General features: G+C 60.5%; 1 protein-coding gene across 1 annotated transcript; it reads right to left on the minus strand.

Moving 5' to 3' along the window:
* Positions 1 to 9,481: 9,481 nt before the first annotated feature.
* On the minus strand, positions 9,482 to 11,803 carry LOC134543992 (rho GTPase-activating protein 17-like). Its single transcript, XM_063388435.1, has one exon. The coding sequence runs from the start codon at positions 11,801 to 11,803 to the stop codon at positions 9,482 to 9,484; it is 2,322 nt and encodes a 773-aa protein (XP_063244505.1).
* Between the last annotated feature and the right edge of the window lie 11,400 nt (positions 11,804 to 23,203).

Below are 23,203 nucleotides of genomic sequence, written 5' to 3' on the forward strand. Positions count from 1 at the left end.
ATCAACGTGTTTTGAGGTTATGTACTTCTACCTCCGAAACAGCTCTTTCCCCAGACATAACACTCCCGTGCCAGTTCATCACACTACATGACAGTACACACCAACAATGCAAATACAATTTCTTCCTACAACTGCCCGTTTCTACTCGCACCTCGTTTCCTTTGTTTCTGTACCCACGGCGACGGTCGACCGCCGCGTGCATTTGGTTACCCCGTTTGCCGCGTGGCGGCACTTGGTTACACCGTTTGCCGCGTGGCGGCACTCGGGTCGTCGCGTCCGCCTCGGCAAAAAGGCGGGCACCACGGCACAGTCGAGAGGGGAACTTTTTTCCATTAGCAACATACCTAGGGTTTCACGAAATATCGAGTGCCGTGTCCCACGAGGCGATTTTCGGACGATTCGCGGCTTCAGGCTGCACGACCGTACGCTATTTTCACCATTAGTGGTGGTCCGCACATTTTTCCTATATAGTCCGGATTTTCAAAGTTTCAACCGTGCTCTGGTTTCCCTTCAAAGGCATCAAACTGTTCAGGGGAATTTTTTAAAAGCTTTTTGAAGCAAATCTGAGCACTTTTGGCCATTAACTAACTGGTTTCCTTTCAGCAATTTCAGCGAGCCGCCGAGACCTGCTGCTGCTAGTTCCTGAGTCGACCACCAGGAGTGCTCTTGTGTAGATCTAGTTCTTAGATCCTAGATCTTCTTCTTGTGAGTGCTGTGCGCCACCGAGTCGCGGCCTATTGGGGCGGCTGAGGGGGGAGTTTGGAATGGACTCCCTCCCGATGAAGCCAAACCAGGGCGGGGGCGACCTCGGTCAGAGGCCATCGGCCGAGGCCACTTCTTGTGACTCCCGGCAACCAAGTTGTAGCCTATTGGGGAGGCCGAGGGGAGAGTTTGGAATGGACTCTCTCCCGATGACGCCGAACCAGGGCGGGGACGACTTTGGTCCGAGGCCCTCGGCCGAGGCCGGTTCTGGCGATGAGATGACTACTGACAATCGGCCACCCCAGCCACGACAATACTGTGGACCGCATCGCCAGCGCTTGGAGACCATGCAAGTCGGGTCTGGGGAGGCGGGCGCTGCTGGGGTCGGGGGGGTGGCTCCGCCTCCCTCCCCCGCGCCAGCCGGGCTGCGCACCCAGACTGTTTGCATTAAGGTCAGCGAGACGAAACATCTTCACGGCCTGGACGTCTCCACCATCCTCGCTCTGCCTACGACTACCTCTGCTCCAACACCACCAACTGTGACTACTACTACCACCACGGCCTGCATCACTTCACCGATCATGTCTCCTGCGCCTTCTCTTCCGCTGTTGCCGACCGACTCACCGCCTGCCGCCGTTCCTCCTGCTGCGACTGCTACTCCCATGGACACCGGCTTCATCGTTCCCACGAAGACCGTCAAGCGCGCCCACCCCGACCAGCACTCCTCCGACGATGCCGTCCCTACCAGCAACCGCTACGACAGTCTCCTCAGTCTACCGGATACCGACACCGACGACGGCGCTGGGGCTGCCTCCTCGGACCGACCCTTGACTGCCAAGCCCCGCCGCAAGCAGCATGCTAAGCGGCACCGGCCCGACACGCAACCTCCTCCTGTGCCCTTCACCACTCTCCCGGGCCCCTCTTCGACGAGTCCCAGCTCATCTCGTGCTCCACCCCGCCCTCCAGCCTCGCAGCCTCGTGCCTCCTCCTCGGCGGCGCCTCGCCCGCCTACCTCCACTCCTCGCACGCCTCGCATGCCTCCGATCGCCTGCCTTCTCACGCCCACAGCCGGCCCCTTCGCCACTGCACAACGTTTTCAGTCTCTCCTCTCCGGTCCTCTCTCTGTCACCTCCGTCAATGACCGCACCTCCTTTTATACCAGCAACCCTCAGGACCACCAGCTCCTATTTGACGAACTCCAACGCCTCGGATATAAACCCTACACCCATCTCCGCCCCGACGAGCGTGCCGATCGAGTTGTGATCAAGAAACTCCCTCTCTCCACGACGGCTGACGAGGTCACCCAGTCCCTGCTCGACCTGCACCTACCTGTGGCATCTGTGGTGGCCATGCGCACCTCTCCTACTTCAACGACCCGGCCTTTCCTGGTCACTACATCCGGTCTGGGTGAGGCAGCCCCCTTCCTGAAGTTGAAGACATTGGGCTGCTGGGTGGTGGCAGTTGAGAAATACCGCGGCTCGGGGCGCGTACCTCAGTGCTACCGCTGCCAGCGGCCTGGACACCCGTCCTCCCGATGCCACCGGGACCTCGCCTGTTTCAAGTGCGCTGGGCCCCACTGGTCTCGGGACTGCACCTCGACTACCCGACGCTGCACGCTTTGTGACGGGGCCCACTTCGCTACTTCCACTGACTGTCGCGTGATTCAGGCTTACCTGCGCCGACACCCTCAACGACTCACTGACGCCACGACGACTGCCGTGGGGACCGGGCCCTCTGTCCCGTCCCTGTCCGATCCCAAGACGTTTCCTGCTCTCTCCACCAATGCTTGGGCACGCCCTCCCCCCGTTGTACCGGTTGTTCCCCCCTCTGCCACCTCGCACCCTCCTCCTTCCGCTCCTTCTTCTGACTCTCGACCGCTTGCCTCCGACTCAGACTGCTCGTCGCTTTCATCCCTCATTCACGACTTCATTTCATTCATCCGACAGTACCTCCCGCTCATCCGGTCTGTCCTGACGGCACTCTCCCGAGCCCGCACCTCCACCGAGAAGTTCGAAGTGCTCCTCCAGGCCCTTCTGAATTTCTTCGATGGATCCCGCCCCTCCCCTTAGTGTCCTCATCTGGAACGTCTTTTCCCTCCTCCCTAAGCTCCACGACCTTTTGCACCTGCTCCACGAGCGATCGCCCGACGTCGTGTTCCTTTCTGAGACCTGGCTCTCCCCCTCTGCCCCCGTCCTGGTCCCCGGGTATGCGGTCCACCGTGCCGATCGCGATGGTCGGGGCGGGGGGGGTGGCGTTACTCGTCCGCAACACCATTTCACATCATCGCCGTCGCATCCCTTCTTCCCCCGCGGCCGAGGCGGTTGCTGTGCGCTTGCACGGCCTCCCGTACTCCCTGACCTTGGTATCCTTGTACCTCCCCCCTCAGTACGCCTTTCCCACGGCCGACGTTGTCGCCCTCGGTCGGCTCGACGCCCACGTCGTGCTGGCCGGGGACTTCAACGCCACCCATCCCTTCTGGGGCTGTGCCGCCGCGAACCGGCGGGGCAGCTCCCTCCGGCAACTCCTTCGGCGTACTCCTCTCTCTCTTTATGCCCCTCCGACCCCGACATTTTTTCCGGCCCAGCTCAACCGGCAACCCAGCATCATCGACTTTGCACTGTCCACGCCCCTCCCCATTCTCTCGGATCTCACCACCATCACCTCCGGCACCTCCGACCACTTGCCTGTTCTTGCCACACTTCACTTTCACCCCCGTTCTAACCCCCACCTCCCCCGCTTCGATTTTCCCAAGGCCGACTGGGGCGGTTTTCAGCGTTCCCTCTCCGCTGCCATAGACCTGTCTGTTCCGTTCGATACCCCTGCCCGCCTTGACGCCAACGTTCTCTCGCTGACCGACGCCATTTCCGCGGCCGCCTCTGCCAACATACCTCTGGTTCCCCCCCGTCCCCTTGTCGACCCATTTCCGCCTTACCTCCGGGACGCCTTGTCCTTGCGCAACCGCTTCCGCGTCCTCTGGCAGGCTAGTCGTTCCCTGCTGCACCGGCGGGTGTACCTGGTTCTGCGGGGGCGCTGCCGGCGATTGGTCGCGGAGTGGAGGGCCCGTCTGGAGACTCGGCGTCTCCAATCCCTCTCTGCTTGCTCCGGCTCCCTCTGGTCTCACGTCCGTCGTCTCCGCTCGGTTCCTACCACCATCCCCCCGCTGACCACCCCCACGGGTGTGGCGGAAACGGCCTCGGAGCGATCCGAGGCGGTGGCCGCCTACCTGGCGACCACCTTCGCATCCGCACCCGGCCCTTCCCTGTCCTCCGAGTCTTCGGACGACGAGGACGGGGCCCGCCTCCTGTCTCGCCACGTCACTTTGCCCCCCTTTCCGGCCACCTTCCCCCTGCCGCTCGTCACGCCTTCCGAGGTCCGCACCCTGCTCGCCCGCCTTCGGCCCCGTTCTGCTCCTGGCCACGACTCTCTGCCCTCCCCCGTGCTCCGTGCCCTACCTCGCAAGGCCCTTGTGTTTCTGACCCGTCTTTTCAACGCAATGTTCCTCCTCTGCCACTTCCCCACCCCCTGGAAAACCGCCGTCGTCTCACCCATCCCCAAACCTGGCAAGCCCCCGTCTCTCCCTTCATCTTTTCGGCCCATCTCGCTTCTTCCTATTCTGTCCAAGGTCGCGGAACGGGCGATCCACCGCCGTCTCCTCTTTCAAGTCACCACCCTGGACCTTCTACCCCGCCACCAGTTCGGTTTCCGCCCCCGCCACTCGACGACCCACGCCATTGCCCGTGTGGAGCACCTGGTGGTCCAGGGATTCGCCAGGCGGCAACACACGGGCATGGTGCTTCTTGACCTCGCCCGTGCTTTCGATTCCGTTCCGCATGCCCAGCTCCTCCAGCGCCTCTCTGCCACCGACCTCTCATCTCATCTCATCCGCCTCCTCTGCTCCTTCCTGGAGGGTCGCACCTTCCGGGTTCGGGTGGAGGGGGTCCTCTCCGGCCCCCGCCCCATCTCCGCCGGCGTCCCCCAGGGCGCCATTCTCTCACCGCTACTTTTTACCCTCCACATCTCTGATCTCAAGCCCCCTCCCGGCACCTATCTTGTCCAGTACGCCGATGATACCTGTCTCCTGGCCTCTTCAGTTTCCGAGCGGCTGCTCTGCGACCGTCTCGGCCGCGGCCTCACTTCCCTCAACAATCAGTTCCTCGCGCATGGCATCGGGCTCAATCACTCTAAATCACGATCCATCCTCTTCTCCCGACTTCATCCACACCACGACCACCCGCCAGTCATCTCCACCGTAGCCATCCCCTGGTCGCCTCGCATCCGTTATCTGGGGGTCACCCTAGACAATACCTTTACTTTTCTGCCGCACCTCGACTCAATCCGCACCAAGTCCCGTGCCGTCATGGCTCAGCTGGCCACCATACTCAGACCGACATCCGGCACCCCTCTCGACGTTCGTGTGACTGCCTACCGTTCCTTTGTTCTTCCCCACTTCCTCTACGCGTGCCCGGCTTGGGTCCACTCCTCTCTGTACAACCTCCGTCCGATCACCCGGTCCTACTTTCTCGGTGCCCGCCTCCTGCTCGGTCTCCCTCGCGCCACCTTACGACAGACCCTCCTGGACCAGACTGGGCTCCCGCACTTACACGAGCTGCTCTGCAAGGTGACTAAGAAGTTTCTCCGCCACTGCTGGCGTTCTGACAACCCCCTGATCCGACTCCTTGCAGAGCCCCTGCCTGACGCCCCTCACCCCCGCCGACCGCTCTTTACCTACGATCATTTGAGACGCCCTGACCCTGATGACGTTGACGCTGGTGCAGTCGCGGCTGGTGGGCCCGGCAGCTGACGACGGTGATCACCACGTCCACGGTTGGCTCTGAGGAATGTTACCAGGCATCATCCCATCAAGATCTCTGCTCTCAGTGAACTACTGCCTAACATCGCCACTGCTCCGGACCGTCTTCATCTGCGGCCCGGCACCTTCTGCGCCCCGAGTCGCCCCCGGCAGCCCACAGAAGATTCGCCGCCCAACAAGCAGCTGGACCTCTAGGACGGTATCGTCGGAGGGGCCCCGTTTCGTCAGTGTTGAATAAAGATTGTCACCATTCGCCCTTGTGGCCATGTATTCGTGTTCTATGTTGTGTTTTATTTGTGTTCACCTGTATCCGCTTTTTATATTAAAGATGAATTTTTTGGTGGGTAACTCCCTTCAGTGGGAGTTCCCTTTGTAAAAAAAAAAAAAAAAAAAAAAACTAAAGATTTCCGTGGAGGGGAACATTTGATGAGTCTTTAAACAATTTTTTGTTGTGCCCAGTGTTTACACACTGGGCCGGTTACCGTTAAACCACTGGGCCCGGGGGTGAGGCGGGGAGGGGGAAATCTGAAAAATCGAATTGGACAAGTATCGTTCATGGGAATTTTTTTTTTCTTTTTTCAACTATTACCATGCACAATTACGTACCTTCCTTCCGCACTTTCAAGACGGTGGGGTTGTTCGCCAAGGCACCGTAAACTTGAGACCTACGAATGCATTACATACCATACACAGATGAAAAAAAAAAAAAAAAATTACACTTCACTGTACATAATTCTTAACACTACTTCACAACTACTAAGTTGAAATTTTTTCACCGGGACAGCGCGAACGCAGTCCCGACTACCAAAAATTACGCGCCCGTGTTACCCACATTTGGGGTAATCGCAGAGGTCAGCTCAACCGAAGTGCAAGTTTTTTTTTTTTTTTTTTTTTTTTTCCTCCTTACATGCTAGGTACATGGTATACATCAATACACCCGGCTGCCGAAGGGAACCGCGCGTCCCAGCGACCCTGCGCTTTTGCGCGCTTACATAAATCTAAATAATAATAAACTTAACAGCTAATGATAATTAATACACAGCAGCAAGTACAATTAATGACTAGGAAAAAATATATACATATGAAAAAACCTAGAGTACATGATTAAATATAGACATCAAAGTGGTTAAATAACAAGCCGATTAGCGTACAGAAACAAGTAAATTAACAGTGAACATGAACAATTACATAGCAGGCAAAGTGAACAATAAACAAGTGAACAAACGGTAAAAGCAAATACACGATACAAAAGAGACAAGAACAGGTACATTAACAGTGAAAGAAGTCCGCAAAGTGCGAAACATCAACATTAGGGCGGCTCGGCCAACACAAAGTCCCTGATGCGACGGTGAGGGTGGGCCACAGTGGGGTCGTAGTCCGCCAGGGAGTTGATGGCCGGGTTCAGGTGCCGGGCAGCACGGCGGAAGAAAGCGGAGGCCAGACGGCGAACAACTTCGTCGGGCGGAGCGACGCCAGCAAGGTCGTACAGGCGGGTGACGGCTGTCCGATGAGGTGTGGCGAGCAGATACCGCAGGCACCAATGGTACGTGGAGCGGATCGGCCGAAAGGTGAAAGGTGGCACGTACGCCCACACCACGCAACCGTAGAGCAGGATGGGCAGCACAAGCGCCTGCCAGAGGCGGACCCGCATGTCCAGAGGCAGAGTACTGCGCGGCGAGAGGACGGGCCGGAGAGCCTGCATGGCCGTGCGAGCGCGGCCGGCCATGTGCGAGACGTGTTCGTTCCAGGTGAGCGACGAGTCCAGGTGCAGCCCCAAGTACAGCGCAGACCGCGTCCACGGGAGGACGGTGCCCAGCAGTGTCAGCGGAGGTGGCGGGCGACTGCGGCGCTTGGAGAAGAAGATGGCTTTCGTCTTCTGCGGGTTCGGCAGGAGGCCCCACGACTGCAGGTAAGTGGCGATCGACCGAAGGCAGGTCTGCGCACGAGCACCCAGCAGGAGTGCATCCGGACCAGTGAGCAGAAGGGCGGTGTCATCCGCGTACTGCAAGGTCTTGGCAGCAGGCAGCACCGGAATGTCAGCAACAAACAAGGCGAACAGCAGCGGACTCAGCAAAGCTCCTTGTGGCACGCCGGCATCAACGGAGAGCGGCGCGGACAAGGCAGAGTCCACGCGCACCCGGAAAGTGCGGCCGGAGAGGAAACTACACAAGGTGGCAAGGAAGCGCTCCGGAAAACCAAAGGTGCGGAGCTTGGCCAGGAGGAGCGAGTGACTGATGCAGTCAAAAGCACGAGACAAGTCCAACAGGACCAAGACCGAGTGTTCGTGGCTGTTGAAGGCTCGGGTGATGTCATCCACGACGACCGCCAAGGAGTGGAGAGCCGAATGACGTTTCCGAAAGCCAAACTGCGTAGGCGGCAGTAAATCCAGACGGTCAACAAGGAGACGCAGGCGAGCGAGCAAGATCTTCTCCGCCACCTTTGAGAGCACCGACAGCAAGGAGATAGGCCGGTGGCCGGTGAGCAGCCGTACATCCTGCCCCTTCTTCGGAACGGGCACCACCACCGCTGTCTTCCAGGGGGTCGGATAGTGCTGGAGGAGAAGGATGGCGTTTAAGAGCTGCGTGAAGTACACGAGGCCCCTTCGCGACAGATGGTGCAGCAGTGGAGCCTGAACGCCATCAAGACCAGGGGCGACACGGCTTCGTAAGCTGCCGATGGCGCGTCGCACCTCCCGCGGTGTGGCCAGCAAGTAGCCGCGGAACGGGTCTTCGTCCACAGGGGCGGAGGCAGCGAGCTGCGGCGCAGCACGGAGAGCAGAAGAAGCATGCGGCTGGAATGTCTCGTGAAACCTAGCGGCCAGGGCAGCAGCTTTGGTGGCGGGGTCTTCCAACAGGGCGCCATCCACGCAAAGAGGCGGCACCGTGGTGCGAGTCGCACGCAGCTTCCGCAGGAACGTCCACACGGTGCCACGAGTCAGCGAAAGGGCCTGAATGCGGGCGAGCTGCACCTGCGCCTGCCAAGCGGCAACCGCACGGCGGACCTCAGACTTGAGCGCGTGGTACTCAGCGAGGAGGCGATCACCACGTTGGCGCTGCCAGCGGCCGCGAGCGCGGTTGCGCAGTGTAAGAAGGCGGCGGAGCTCGCGCGGCATCGGCGGGCCGGAGCGGGGAGCACGGCAGACCGGAACAGCCTCAGCAGCAGCCATGGTCAGGAGAGCCGCAAAGGACGTGGCAGTCTCGTCGAGATCTTGAGGAGTGCGAGGGACCGCAGTCAGGTCAAGGTGCGAGTCCAGACAACGGCGATAAGCCGGCCAATCAGCCCGCCGAAAATCGAGGCGCTCCTGTACGCCGCCAAAGTCGCACTCGAGCTGGAGCTCACCAAAGACGGGCAGGTGGTCAGAGTCGAGGGCGAGACGAGTCGCGACGTTGAGCACAGGCACACCAGTGGACAGAAAAAAGTCCAGGACAGACGGGCGTTGAGCCGCCCGCGTCGGGAAGTACGTGGGGGACGACGGAGCAACCAGCGACAGACCAGCCTCGCGCACCAGCCTGTAGAGACCACGGCCACGAAAGTCGGTGGTGGCGCAGCCCCAGTGAACATGCCGACAATTGTAGTCGCCCGCGATGACGCAGTGCCTGTCCAGACGCAGCAAGGTGGTGAAGGCCAGCACGGGAAAGGCCTTATGCGGTGCCGAGTAAACAGAGCAAAACGTAAACGGCTGGGCGACCCCCGTGATCTTCACGGCGACAGCCTCCAAGTTCGTCAGCTGGGGCAGCGCGCGACGATGGTGCCGGAGATCCGAACGGACAAAGATCGCAACGCCCCCACGAAGGCCGGACGCACGGTCGGCACGATGGACGGCGTAACCAGGGACCTGGAAACGGACGCCATCGGTAAGCCAAGTCTCTGTGACACCAACAATGGCCGGGCGGTGGACACGAAGAAGGTCGGAAAAATCGGCAGCACGAAGGCACAGCGAGCGGGCGTTCCACGTCACGACGGGCGCAGTCATCGGCGAGCAGAAGCAGCGGGAGGAGCGGCAGCACCAGACGACGCAGCAAGCAGATCGGCGGACGCCAGCAGCAAGACCTCAAACTTCGCAGACAAGGTGGGCGCCTGGAGAAAGGAGCGGACGTGAGCGGCGAGCTTGCGGAGCCAAGAGCAGACATCCAAGCTGCGGAGCATGTCGAGCAGCTCCCGCAGGACGTCAGCAGTAGGCGGATCCTCCGCAGGAGTGGGCCGGTGGGCAGAAGAAGTAGGCGGGGGCCCCGAGACAGCCGCAGCGAAAGAGGTGCCCGCGACACGACGGCCACCACTAAAGGTAGAGGGGGGAGGCGCCTGCGCGGGACGGCGGGCCTGCTGCTGTTCCTTCCGCTGTTCCAGAGACGCCAGCTTGCGGAGGCGGTGAGGGCATTTGGAGTAGTTGGCCGGATGGTCTCCGCCACAGTTGCAGCACGTCGCGGGCTCGGAAGCAGGGCGCTGACAGTCCCGGGAAGCATGTGCGTCACCGCAGCGCACGCAGCGCAGGGCCTCATCACAGCCGTGGGTTGTGTGGCCAAAGTGCTGGCACCGAAAACATTGTACGAGGCGACCACCCCCACGGAACGGTTCCACAGTGACGCCGACTCCACACAGGTTGGTAAGTTGGAGGGCCTTGTGGAGCGGGCCCATGCCCTGCAGCACAACCAGGAACAGAGGCAGTGGCTCAGGAAATTCCTGGCGCGACTGCAGGCGGACCACCGTGTGGTGCGGGATGTCGCGCTCATTCAAAGCGTCCGAAATATCCTCGGTGGGCGTATCAATGTGCAGCCGACGGAGGATGACACGGGCATTGCGATCTTCGGCGCAAGTCCAGGTGTGAAAGCGCTTGCCCAGAGCACGCAAGTGTTGGCACATGCGGAAGTGATCATCCTTGTTCGCCATTTGGAACGTCGAGGAACCCGCGTAATGCGTCGCCTTGAAGTCAGCGGTGAACTGCGCGCGCAACGACGCCATGTCCTTGAGCGCAGACGGGGAGAGCCCACCACGGCACACAATCAAAGGCGGCTTCTTGGACTTGGCTGACTGCCGGGACCCAGGAGCAGCAGAGTCCGGCATGGGCGCAGACGAGAGCGGCGCAGGCGCTCGAGTCGAGGGGCCAGCCTCCTGGGAGGAGTGCAGGGGCCCACGACCACGGGGCGAAGACTGGTGACGGCGGCCGCGAACGGAAGAGGAGCGAGAAGACGAGCGACTCGAACTGCGGCCGGCCCCACCAGCGGCAGGTGCAGAAGACGGCGTGGCACGGTCCGACACAGGAGGAGGCGGCGCCATGAGGGGCGGCGAGGCACTGCGACCGGAATTCTTGGCGTGGTGCCGGGGACCGACCTTGCCGCGCTGCATCTTCGGAGGCGGGTCACTAGGCGGGCTGGACGGCGGCGCAGCAGCCGCGGCGAGAGGCAGCGACTCGACAATGGGGTCCTCAGCCCAGGAAAATTTGGCAGGGGCGGGCTCCGTGCGCCGCTTGCCCAGACGGACGCGTCCGGCGTCCGAGTCGGCCTCAGAGGCGGGAGTAGAGCTGAGCACCACTGAAGGAGCAGCACTAGCCGCGGAAGCTGCCGGCGACGCAGAAGGCTCAGGACGAGGCACTGGAGCAGCCAGCGTGACAATGGGCGCAGCAGGCGGGGTGAGGCCGAAGTCAGACACGTCCACCACGGCGTGCTCAGCTCGCGGAATGCCCGCGAGGAACCCCTGGGGCAGCACAGGACCAGGCGAATAGCTCAGCGCCGCAGGCGGAGGAGAGGCCGCAGCAGGGGGCGGCACCGCAGCGGGGCGATGAAGAGGGCCAATAGCCTGCGACAGCAGCACATCAGCCTGACTGTGCTGCGAGCCGGAGGGCGAAGAGCGGCCTGCAGAGCTGGGGGTCCGCTGCCCTGAGTGCTGCGAAGAGTCAGAGTCAGACAGGTTGCCCGCCGTCAGAGTCCACAGCTCTTCAGACATGGGCAAGAGCGCCGCCGTGACCCGCGAAGCAGACAGCGGCGACGAACAGGTGGTAGTCGTGGTCGTGGTGGTGGTGAGTGACGCCAGCACGGTCAGCGCAGTCGTGGCAGCAGGACCAGCGTAACTGGAAGGAGCGGCAACACGGGCGACAGAAGGGGGGACAGCTAGCACCACAGGAACATCAGGCCTCGAGCTGGACACAGAAGCGCGCCGCGGAGGGGCAGTGCTGCGCGGCCGCGTCAGCGTGCGCCTCTGACCAGCTGCGTCGGGCGAACATTTCAGGTAGGTCTTGCGGATGCGAGGGTCAATTGACCGACCAACAGGCGGGCGAGAACTCGAAGAACGATCAGCCATGATGAGAGACACAAAAATACAAAGTCAGCAAAATTACGAAAAAAGCAAGTGCACACGGCACAAAACAGACAAAAAGACACGAAAAGCAGGAGAAAACAGAGCAGCAAAGTTCAAAAATATACCCCACAACAGAACAGACAGCAGCAAGAACAAAACCAGAAATCACTATTTTACGCACAAAACATGTTACCAGTAAACCGCAAGAAGTTGACAAAATCGCCACCAGGCAGCAAACAACAACAATGACAAAACAGAAAACGTCAAGTTTACGCACCAAACTGGTTACCATTAAACCGCAGCTAGTACCAAAAAGCGCCACTAGGTGGCAATCAGCAACAAAGAAAGCGCGCGCACGAGCGAGTCGCGCGACCAAAAACACAAAGCAGCAGTTGAGCACGAAAAACGATGTGAAGCAGCAGGTGAAAGAAAAAGCTGGCCGCGCGCAGACATGCAGCACGACCAGGATGGAGAAACAGCAGATGGAAATAAAAGAAGCATTCAAGGAGCAGCAGGCATGAAGTCCGGGAAGCGCCGACATCGGCGCATGATGAACAGCAGGTGGTGAGCAAGAAGTTCTGCGCAGCGCCGACAGGCGGCAGCACAATACGAAGAAAGTGCTGCCGCGCGGTGGTGAAAGACTGAACTTGAAGAGAATTAACGGTAATCGGCAAAGTGTGTAAGAAATGGGAGGAAGTTTGGAACCTATGCGTTCCCCTGAACAAAGCTGTACTTACTTAGGCCCTCACTTAGTCTCTTTGAATATCATGCTCAACCGCTGATCCTGGGTATTTGGCCGCAACGGTAGCCACTACGCCAGGTCAGTATGCTGCGCAGTGTTTCGCTTTTCTATTTCACTTGGAGCTCGGACCACCTCATCAACGTGTTTTGAGGTTATGTACTTCTACCTCCGAAACAGCTCTTTCCCCAGACATAACACTCCCGTGCCAGTTCATCACACTACATGACAGTACACACCAACAATGCAAATACAATTTCTTCCTACAACTGCCCGTTTCTACTCGCACCTCGTTTCCTTTGTTTCTGTACCCACGGCGACGGTCGACCGCCGCGTGCATTTGGTTACCCCGTTTGCCGCGTGGCGGCACTTGGTTACACCGTTTGCCGCGTGGCGGCACTCGGGTCGTCGCGTCCGCCTCGGCAAAAAGGCGGGCACCACGGCACAGTCGAGAGGGGAACTTTTTTCCATTAGCAACATACCTAGGGTTTCACGAAATATCGAGTGCCGTGTCCCACGAGGCGATTTTCGGACGATTCGCGGCTTCAGGCTGCACGACCGTACGCTATTTTCACCATTAGTGGTGGTCCGCACATTTTTCCTATATAGTCCGGATTTTCAAAGTTTCAACCGTGCTCTGGTTTCCCTTCAAACTGCTCTTAGGTGCTACTCTGAGTGGTTTGCAGGGATTTCCTTAGTTAATTCGAGTTTTCCTCGCGTGCTTTTATAATCCGACCAGTCGTTTCTGGTGCGAAGACTTGCTGCTGGGTGCATATCCGGATCTGGTAACTCTCAGCAGCAAGCAACAGGGTCCCCCCCTGGGCATTGCTGGGGGGACTCTGCAGAAATAAATTCAACCCTCGGGTTCCACTAATTATTATTTTATTTTTATTTACAAGTTCTACTCAGCATCACTCCTATTATATTCACTCCATCTTCTTCCACTTTTAACTGACTGCTGACTGCTGCTGCTGCTTCCTGGGGCTGTCACCAGGTGGCCGAGAAGAGTAGTTCCTCCCAGGTGTGGCTCTTGGCCTGCCGACTTGATTGTTTCTCGTCGGCATGGCCGAGGGGGGGTCCGGGGAGGACCCGCCCCTGGGGGACTCCGACTTTGAGGGCCGACTCCAACCGCCATTGAGGGACTACACCAGGCCTCCTGGTGGCCACCGAGACCGGACGGGTGCCTCGGGCGATGCTGGAGCAGAGGGATGCTCGCCGCCCCCCACCCCCAGCCAGACCGGGATCCGCACCCAGGAGCGCTGCACGAAGGTGTCGGAGTCCAAGCATCACCAGATGGTGCCACCTGGCTTCTGCTCCGACACCCCCTTCACCCCGGACGTCACCATGGCAGCAACCCTCACCACCACGACCACCACCATGACGACCACGACAGTTTGCACTTTCACCCCCTCTGCTTCTCACCCCATCTCCTCACCATTCTCAGCGCCTTCCCCCTCACTGCCACTCATCCCTGTCGAGCCTGCGGCCCCCCGGGACGTGCCGATGGACACCGGCTTCAGCCTCCCCCGCCGGACGGTGAAGCGGCCGAGGATGGGGCGCGCCGAGGACCGCACCTCCATCTCCAACCGGTTTGGCGCCCTCGAGCTCGACTCCGCCGGCGAGGAGGGGACCTCGTCCCGGGACTCGTCACCTGCACCATCCACGTCATCCCGCATCTCACACCTCACCCGCCGCACCACCCCCCGACCGACTACGACCGCCGCGACTCAGCCATCGACCTCCGCTGCTCGTCAGCCGTCGCCTCGACCATCCACCTCCGCATCTGCACCTGGACCACGCACCCGGCCTCCCACCCAACCTGCTGCCGCCCCCGCATCTGCCTCCGCCGCCGCCACCGTCAAGCCTACCCGCATGCCGCCCATCGGCTGCCGCCTCCCCATCACCACCAGCCCCTTCACCCTGGCCCAATCGTTTCAGTCGCTCCTTTCTGGCAAGCTATCCATCACCTCCGTCGACGGCCGCACCTCCTTTTACACCTCTAACGCCGCTGATCACACCTTCCTATACAACCACCTCACCCAGCTCGGCCATCAGCCTTTCACGCACCTGCGACAGGACGAGAAGGGGGACCGACTCGTCCTGAAGCGTCTCCCACTCACCACTACCCCCGAGGAGGTGCACGCCGCCCTCCTCGACCTGGACCTACCCGTTGCTTCCGTCACTCCGCTCCGCGTCACCGACACCGCCACGACCCGTCCGTTCCTGGTTAATACTCACCACCTGGGGGAGGCAGCTCCCTTCCTGGCTCTACGCTCCCTGGGCTGCTGGGTGGTCTCCGTCGAACGCTATCGTGGCAGCGGGCGGGTCCCGCAGTGTTACCGGTGCCAGCAGGCCGGCCACCCATCCACACGCTGCGAGAGGCCGGTGGCCTGTTTCAAGTGTGCCGGGCCCCACCGGTCCCGCGAGTGCACATCGACGACTCCGAAGTGCGTCAATTGCGGCGAGGCGCACTTCGCGACTTCCATGGACTGCCGGGTGAACCAGGCCTACCTCAGACGCCACCCCCCCCGACAACAGCCTGAGGCCACCCCGGCACCGCGACCGCGACCGCCAAACTTGACCGACGCTCGTGCCTTTCCCGCCGTCACCTCCAACGCCTGGACTCGGCGCGGTTCCGCCGCCGCCACCCTGTTCCCCTCCCGCGACGGGCCATCACCATCTGCACCTCAGGACCCCTCATCTCACCGACCGGACGCTGACGACACTTCTTTCACTACGATCATACGTGACCTCATCCAGCTGTTTCGGCAGTACTTTCCCTTCATTCGCCGCACCCTGACCGCCCTGTCCCATGCCAAGTCCCCTTCGGAGAGATTCGAGGTGCTCCTCCAAGCGCTTCTGAGTCTCTTCGATGGATCCCCCGCCGCCCCTTAAGCTCCTAGTCTGGAACGCCTTTTCTTTGCTCCCTAAGCTTCTCGACTTCCTTCACCTCGTCGACGAGCACTCACCCGATGTCGTGTTCCTATCAGAGACCTGGCTGACCCCCGCTGTACCCCTCCGCGTCCCGGGATATGCCGTCCACCGCTCCGACCGTGATGGTCGGGGGGGTGGGGTGGCACTCCTGGTGCGCGACACCTTCACCCATCACCGCCGACACTTTCCACCTTCACCCGCGACTGAGGCTGTGGCCGTGCGCCTGTTCGGACAGCCCTACTCCCTGACTCTAGTCTCCGTGTATCTCCCACCCCAATTTGCCTTCCCCTCTGCCGCCGTTGTCGCCCTCGGTCGGCTCGATGCCCATGTCGTGCTGGCCGGGGACTTCAACGCCACCCATCCCTACTGGGGCTGCGTCGCGGCCAACCGCCGAGGCAGCTCCCTCCGTCAGCTCCTCCGGCGTACTAACCTCTCCATCTGCGCCCCCGCCACCCCCACATTCTTCCCCGCTCAGCACCACCGTCATCCCAGTATCATCGACCTCGCCCTCACCACACCGCTCCCCATCATCTCTGGTCTCACCACGCTCACCGCCGGGGCCTCGGATCACCTGCCCGTCCTCGGCTCCCTTCACTTCTACCCCCATTCCAACCCGCACCTTCCCCGCTTCGACTTCCGCAACGCCGACTGGAATGGGTTCCAGACCACCCTCTCATCATCACTCGACCTCACCCTCCCCTTCGACACCCCCGACCGTCTCGACGCCAACGTCGTGTCATTCACCCGGGCCGTCTCTGCGGCCGCCTCCGCTCACATTCCGCTGGCCACTCCAAGTACCCGCATCACCCCCTTCCCGCCTTACCTGCGTGACGCCGTGGTCCTGCGCGACCGCTTCCGCGGCCTGTGGCAGGCCAACCGGTCCCCGTTGACACGGATGGTGTTCCTCCTGCTGCGGGGCCGGTGCCGCCGGATGGTCGTGGCGTGGAAGGCGCATTTGGAGACCCGGCGTCTCGGCTCCCTCGCCTCTGCATCCGGCTCTCTGTGGACCTACGTCCGGCGCCTCCGATCGGTCCCCACCACTATTCCCCCACTCACCCACTCGGCCGGGGTGGCGGAGACTGCCCCTGAGCGATCGGAGGCGGTCGCTGCCTACCTCGCGACCACGTTTGCCTCCGCTGACCCCCCCACCCTCTCCTCCGAGTCTTCGGACGACGGGGACACACCCCCCCCCCCTCGCACATCACGTCACTCTGCCCGTTCTTCCGGACTCTCTGCCATTCCCTCTCGCCACGCCATCGGAGGTGCGCACACTCCTCCTCCGTCTCAAGCCCCCTTCTGCCCCCGGTTCCGACTCTCTGCCTGCACCCGTCCTCCGTGCTCTTCCTCGGAAGGCGACGGTCTTCCTTACCCGCATCATCAACGCGATGTTCCTTCTCTGTCATTTCCCCACCCCTTGGAAAGTGGCCATTGTCTCACCCATACCCAAACCCGGGAAGCCCCCTTCCCTACCATCATCGTACCGCCCCATTTCTCTTCTACCCATCATCTCTAAGGTCGCAGAGCGGACCATTCTCACACGCCTTCTCCTTCACGTCAACCTCTTGCATCTTCTCCCCCATCACCAGTTCGGTTTCCGCAAACGTCACTCCACCTCCCACGCCATCGCCCGTGTGGAGGTGCTGGCTGTCCAAGGTTTCGCACGGCGCCAACACACGGGCATGGTGCTTCTGGACCTTGCCCGGGCATTTGATTCCGTGCCCCATTCACAACTCATTCACCGTCTCTCCGCCACCGCCCTTCCACCTCATCTCATACGCCTCATCTGCTCGTTCCTGGGGGGTCGTACCTTCCGGGTTCGGGTGGAGGGCGAACTCTCCGACCCCCGTCACATCATGGCCGGCGTCCCCCAGGGCGCCATCCTTTCACCCCTTCTCTTCACCCTTCACATCGCCGACCTGCAACCACCACCTGGCACTCACCTGGTTCAGTACGCCGATGACACTTGCCTCCTCGCTTCCTCCGTCTCCGAGCGGATGCTCGGCGACCGCCTGAGCCGCGGGCTCACATCACTCTCTACTCAGTTCCTCGCGCACGGCATCGGGCTGAACTGCTCGAAGACCCAATCCATTCTCTTCTCACGCATCCACCCACGCCAGGACCACCCCCCACGAGTTTCCAGCACTGCCATCCCCTGGTCACCCGAGGTCCGCTATCTGGGGGTGACCCTGGACAGTACCTTCACTTTCATCCCGCACCTTGCTTCCATGAAGACTCACTCCAGGGCGGTCTTGGCGCAGCTGGCACCGATACTGCGACCCTCATCTGGCACCCCCCTCCCGGTTCGCATCACCGCATTTCATTCCTACGTCATCCCACGCTTCACCTACGCATCCCCCGTGTGGGTTCATTCATCCCGTTTCAACCTTCGCCCCATTACCCGCACCTACTTCCTGGGGATTCGTCTCCTTCTCGGACTCCCCCGCGCCACCTCTAGGCTGACTCTCCTGGCAGACTCCGGCCTGCCCCACCTTCACCCTCTCCTTCGCTCCATGACAACTTACTTCCTACGCCGATGCCGACGCAGCGACAACCCCCTCATCCTTCAACTTGCGGAGCCGCTGCCTCCTGCACCCCACCCACGACGACCGCTCTTTTCGACTGACCACTTACGCGACGACTCCGACGACGACGCTGACGACGTCCCGGCGGCCGGTGGGCCCGGTAGATGACGACGTAGACCTCCACGTCCACCGGTAGCCTCCGCGGACCCGCCACCATAGTTCACCATCTACATCGCCACTCCGCCTTCTTCCCATCGTCATCAGCATCGCCGTTTTCTCCGCGCGGCCTCCATCAGCTGCGCGGCTCCTGGATCAGCATCTCTTCACCCCCAGCAGTCCCTCACCCCCCCTCCACCCAACAAGTAGCCGGGACCTTCAAGAACCTCCGTGTTGGCGGGGTCCAGCATCGTCATGTTCTTCGTCTTTGTGTTTATGTTCTGTACAGTGTTCTTGTCAACTGCCTTGTATGTATCTTTATGTATTAAATGATGTTTTTGTGTGTGGGCCCCTAGGGGCCCCACTTTTGTAAAAAAAAAAAAAAAAAAAAAAAAAAAAAAAAAAAAAAAAAAAACTAAAGATTTCCGTGGAGGGGAACATTTGATGAGTCTTTAAACAATTTTTTGTTGTGCCCAGTGTTTACACACTGGGCCGGTTACCGTTAAACCACTGGGCCCGGGGGTGAGGCGGGGAGGGGGAAATCTGAAAAATCGAATTGGACAAGTATCGTTCATGGGAATTTTTTTTTTCTTTTTTCAACTATTACCATGCACAATTACGTACCTTCCTTCCGCACTTTCAAGACGGTGGGGTTGTTCGCCAAGGCACCGTAAACTTGAGACCTACGAATGCATTACATACCATACACAGATGAAAAAAAAAAAAAAAATTACACTTCACTGTACATAATTCTTAACACTACTTCACAACTACTAAGTTGAAATTTTTTCACCGGGACAGCGCGAACGCAGTCCCGACTACCAAAAATTACGCGCCCGAGTTACCCACATTTGGGGTAATCGCAGAGGTCAGCTCAACCGAAGTGCAAGTTCAAAGTTCAAAATAAATTTATTCACATCAAAAGAAAATACACCTTGGTCGGTTTACAAACATAAAAGGTACAATACATGCCTCAGCCGCAGGCTCTTACACGAAAACAAATTTAAAAGAAAAACACTGAAAAAGAAAGGCAGAAAACAAGTCGAAAACAAATTGGGGGAAAAACACGAAAAACCCCGAAACAAATTGAAAAAGGAAAAAGGAAGCAAGAACAGGCAACAGAAGAAGCCCCTAAACGGCTAGCGAGACGAAAAGCGGGGAGTAAAAACCCCAAAAACAACCACGAGACAAAGAAAACGAAAAACTATTCATGGGCGGCAATATGCCACCGAGGCCACAAAAAGGAGGAAAAGAGGCGACCCGAACACTCTCGGGTCGCGGCAACAAAAGGAAGCGACGAATAAAAACATCGCAAAAAAAAGGAATGCCTAGAGAGGCCAATAAAAGAACCCAACATTAAAATAATAGGCAGCCATATTGGGTGCAGAAACAATGAAATAAATAAAATTAAACAAAAAGCACAAGTGACAGCAAAAACAGCAAACTAATGGGGGATCCAATTAAAAATAAAGCCCCAACTAGAAAGTGGCCAGAAAGAGGCCAGGAGGCGCCCACGGGGCTCGTGGCGCAAACAAAAGCGCAATAAATCACCCAGCGCCGCAAAAAGATTAAAGAATTAACTCAACCCTAAAAGAAATAATTACATAGCAGAAGGCTGAAACAAGAGCACCCCCCCTAACCCTAACAAGGAGCCTATGGGGTCCAGGAGGGAGAGGGAAGACACACAAAGCACTAATTTAATAAATACAAACAGCAAACAAGACACGAAACACATACAGCACCCTGACACAATAAAGCAGTTAAAGTCCAAAATTACCCTGAAAACGAATACAAAAACACACCGAAGCACACAAAGCACACCAAAGACAGCAAGAGTCAAACGACGCACAGCACGTAAAAACGTCAAAGTTAGGGGGGATCGGCGCGAAGAAAGTCACGAATCCGAGGATGCGCATGGGGCTCCGCAACGTCGTAGTCTCCGATGGACCGCACCAACGGGTTGAGGCTGCGCTCGTTGCGTCGGAAGAACCGCAGGGCGAAGGCAGCAACCATCTCCACCGGCCGCCGGAGTCCAGAGAGGCGGTACAACAATTCCACGGGCGTCCACAGCGGGTACCCGAGCACCAGACGCAGGCCAGCGTGCAGCACCGAATTGATGGGGCGCCAGCAAGTCCGGGGGAGCGTCGCCCAAACCACCGATGCGTACAGCAAGACCGGCAGGATGTAGGTCTTGTACACCAACAGCCGCGTCGGCTGAGGCACGCCACTCCGCGCCCCCAGCACCAGCCGCAACGTCCTGTGCAGAATCCGGGTCTTCCGAACCGCCGCCGTGATGTGGGGCTGCCAGGTGAAGGTGGCGTCCAGCAACACCCCCAGGTACTTCACGGCAGGCAAGTACGGCAGCAAGACGCCCAGGAGCACCAGAGGGGCCGGGGGCCGCCGGCGGCGCTTGGTGCAGAAGAGCACCTGGGTCTTCACAGGATTGGGTAAGATACCCCAGGAGGCCATGTAGCCGCTCAAATGACGCAACGCCACCTGCGCCTGCGCCTGCAGCACCTGCGCGTCGTCACCGGAGACCAGGACCGCCGTGTCGTCCGCGTAGAGCGCCAAGGTAGCCCCGGGAGGGGGCGTCATGTCCGCCAGGAACACAGCGAACAGCGTGGGACTCAGGATCGCCCCCTGCGGCACGCCAGCAGCCACCCGATGGATCCCAGAGAGCGCGCCATCAACTCGGACAGCAAACGTGCGGTCGGCAAGGAAGCTCTGGAGGAGATTCAGCAGGTGAGGACTGAGCTCCGTCTGCCGCAGCTTGTGCACCAGGGCGGCATGGTGCACCGAGTCGAAGGCGCGCCGCAAGTCCAGCAGCACGAGGATGGAGTGCGCCCGCCGATTGAAGCCGGCAGAGATCAGGTCAGTCACATAGGCAACCGCATGGAGAGCCGACAGGTGCCGGCGGAACCCAACTGGAAGTCCGGGAGAGCGTCACAGACAGCCAGATGAAGCCCCAGGCGGCCAAGGACCATGCGCTCGAAGACCTTGGATAGACAGGACAACAACGAGATGGGACGGTACTGGGCAACATCTGGAGAGGCAGGGTGCGTCTTCGGGACCGGGACAACAACAGCATGGCGCCACGGCAAAGGAAAGTGAGCCAGAAGAAGACAGAAATTGCAAATCTTCGTAAAGTAAATGAGCGCCTTCCGGGAGAGAGACCGCACCAGGACGGGACGCACACCATCAGGGCCAGGGGCCTTCCCCAGCTTCAGCCGGCCCACGGCACGCTCCACCTCACGAGGCGTGACCAGCAGGGAGCCCACGGCGGCCGGGAGCGGCAGCGGCGGCAGATCCCGGAAGGCGGCAGCAGTCGGCCCAGCCGCCGGGACAGCGTGCGGCACGAAGGTGGACTCGAAGTGGCCCGCCAACAGCTCCGCTTTAGCCCGGGGGTCATCCAGGAAGCGCTGACCAGACTGCAGTGGCGGGACACCAGCGGCACGGGAGCGCAGGCCCCGGACGTAGCCCCACACCGAGCCCGTCTGCGCCGATAAAGACTGCAGGGCCAGAAGGTGCTGAGAGGCCTGCCAGTCGGTAACGGCACGGCGGCAGCGGCCCTTGAAGAACCGGTAGTCCTCCAGCGCCTGGGGGTGGCGCAGGCGCTGCCAGCAACGCCGGGCCGCATTCCGCATCCGGATCAGCGCACGCAGGGGGGGTGGCAAAGGCTTGCCCCCCGGGCGCACCGGCCGCAACGGGATGGCCGCACGCTCCGCACTGCCAATGGCGGCAGCGAACCGCTCCACCACGTCATCCAGGTCCTCGGGGGTCGCCACCGTCAGCCCAAGGTCCAGCTGGTCATCCAGGTGCCTCCGAAACGCCGGCCAATCCGCCCGCTGGTAGTCGCGGCGCCGCAAAGGAGGGCCAACAGCCTGAAGACCCTGGAGAACACCGACCACCGGTAAGTGATCCGAGGTGAGGTCAGAGAGGACGGCCAAGGAAACGACGGTGAGCCGTTGGGTGGTCAGGCACAAATCCAGGACAGAAGGGCGCTGGTTAGCCCGGGTAGGACAGTAGGTAGGCGAGGGAGGCGCATGGATGGAGAGGTCGCACGCAGCGGTGAACCGCAAAAGGGCGCGGCCACGGAAGGTGTCGGTGGCGCAGCCCCAGCGAGTATGGCGGCAGTTAAAATCGCCAGCAAGCAGGACAGCACCATCCAGCCGGGCCAGCAGCATCAGGTCCTCCGCGGGCAGCACCCGATTAGGCTGCAGGTAGACGGCCGCCACCGTGAGGGCCGGGCGCGTGGACGTCAGCCGAACAGCCACCGCCTCCGCCGCGGCCAGCGCAGGAACAGCACGGCGGTAGTGGGGGATGTGGCACCGCACCAGCACAGCAACCCCGCCTCGCGGCCCAGCAGGGCGGTCAGCCCGGTGGCACACGTAGCCCGGGACGTCAAGCGCCAAGTGCGGCTTCAGCCAGGTCTCGGTGAGCAGCACCAGGTCGGGCGTCCAGCGGTGAAGGATGTCGGCCAGCTCCTGGGAATGATAACGGACAGACCGGGCATTCCACAGAAGCAGGCTAGTCATGAGAGGCAGCACCAGCGGCAGGCACAGCCTGCCCGGGCCCCGCATCGTCATCGCCAAAGAGCCGCAGCAGAGCAGACAGCAGCACCTCGCCCTTCTCCAGGAGAGTGGGGGCACGCGTCAGGGCAACAAGCGTGCGCCGGATGCACTGCAGCCAGGACGAGAGGCGCAGGTCCTTCAGCAGGCGGATGACCTCCTGCACATCAGCAGCCAAGCCGCGCCCGCCCTCGGGGGGCGCATCTGCACCGCCAGCAGCAGGCCGGCCACGGGAAGTGCCCGCAACCGCCCCCGCGTAGTCCACGCCATCACGACGAGAGGCCGGCAGACCCGGAAACTGACTGCCCAGGGTCGCATCAAACCCGCCAGGGCCCCGGGCTGGAGGCTTGCGGCGGCGCGCCTGACGCTCCTCGTACGCCAACCGAGAAGGACAGCCAGAGAAGTTGGCCGGGTGATCCAGGCCACACAGCGCACACGTGGGCGGAGAGGCAGGATCAAGCGTGCAGACAGTGGACCGATGGGC

This window comes from Bacillus rossius, unplaced genomic scaffold (assembly GCF_032445375.1).
Source record: "Bacillus rossius redtenbacheri isolate Brsri unplaced genomic scaffold, Brsri_v3 Brsri_v3_scf27, whole genome shotgun sequence".
Taxonomy (NCBI): domain Eukaryota; kingdom Metazoa; phylum Arthropoda; class Insecta; order Phasmatodea; family Bacillidae; genus Bacillus; species Bacillus rossius.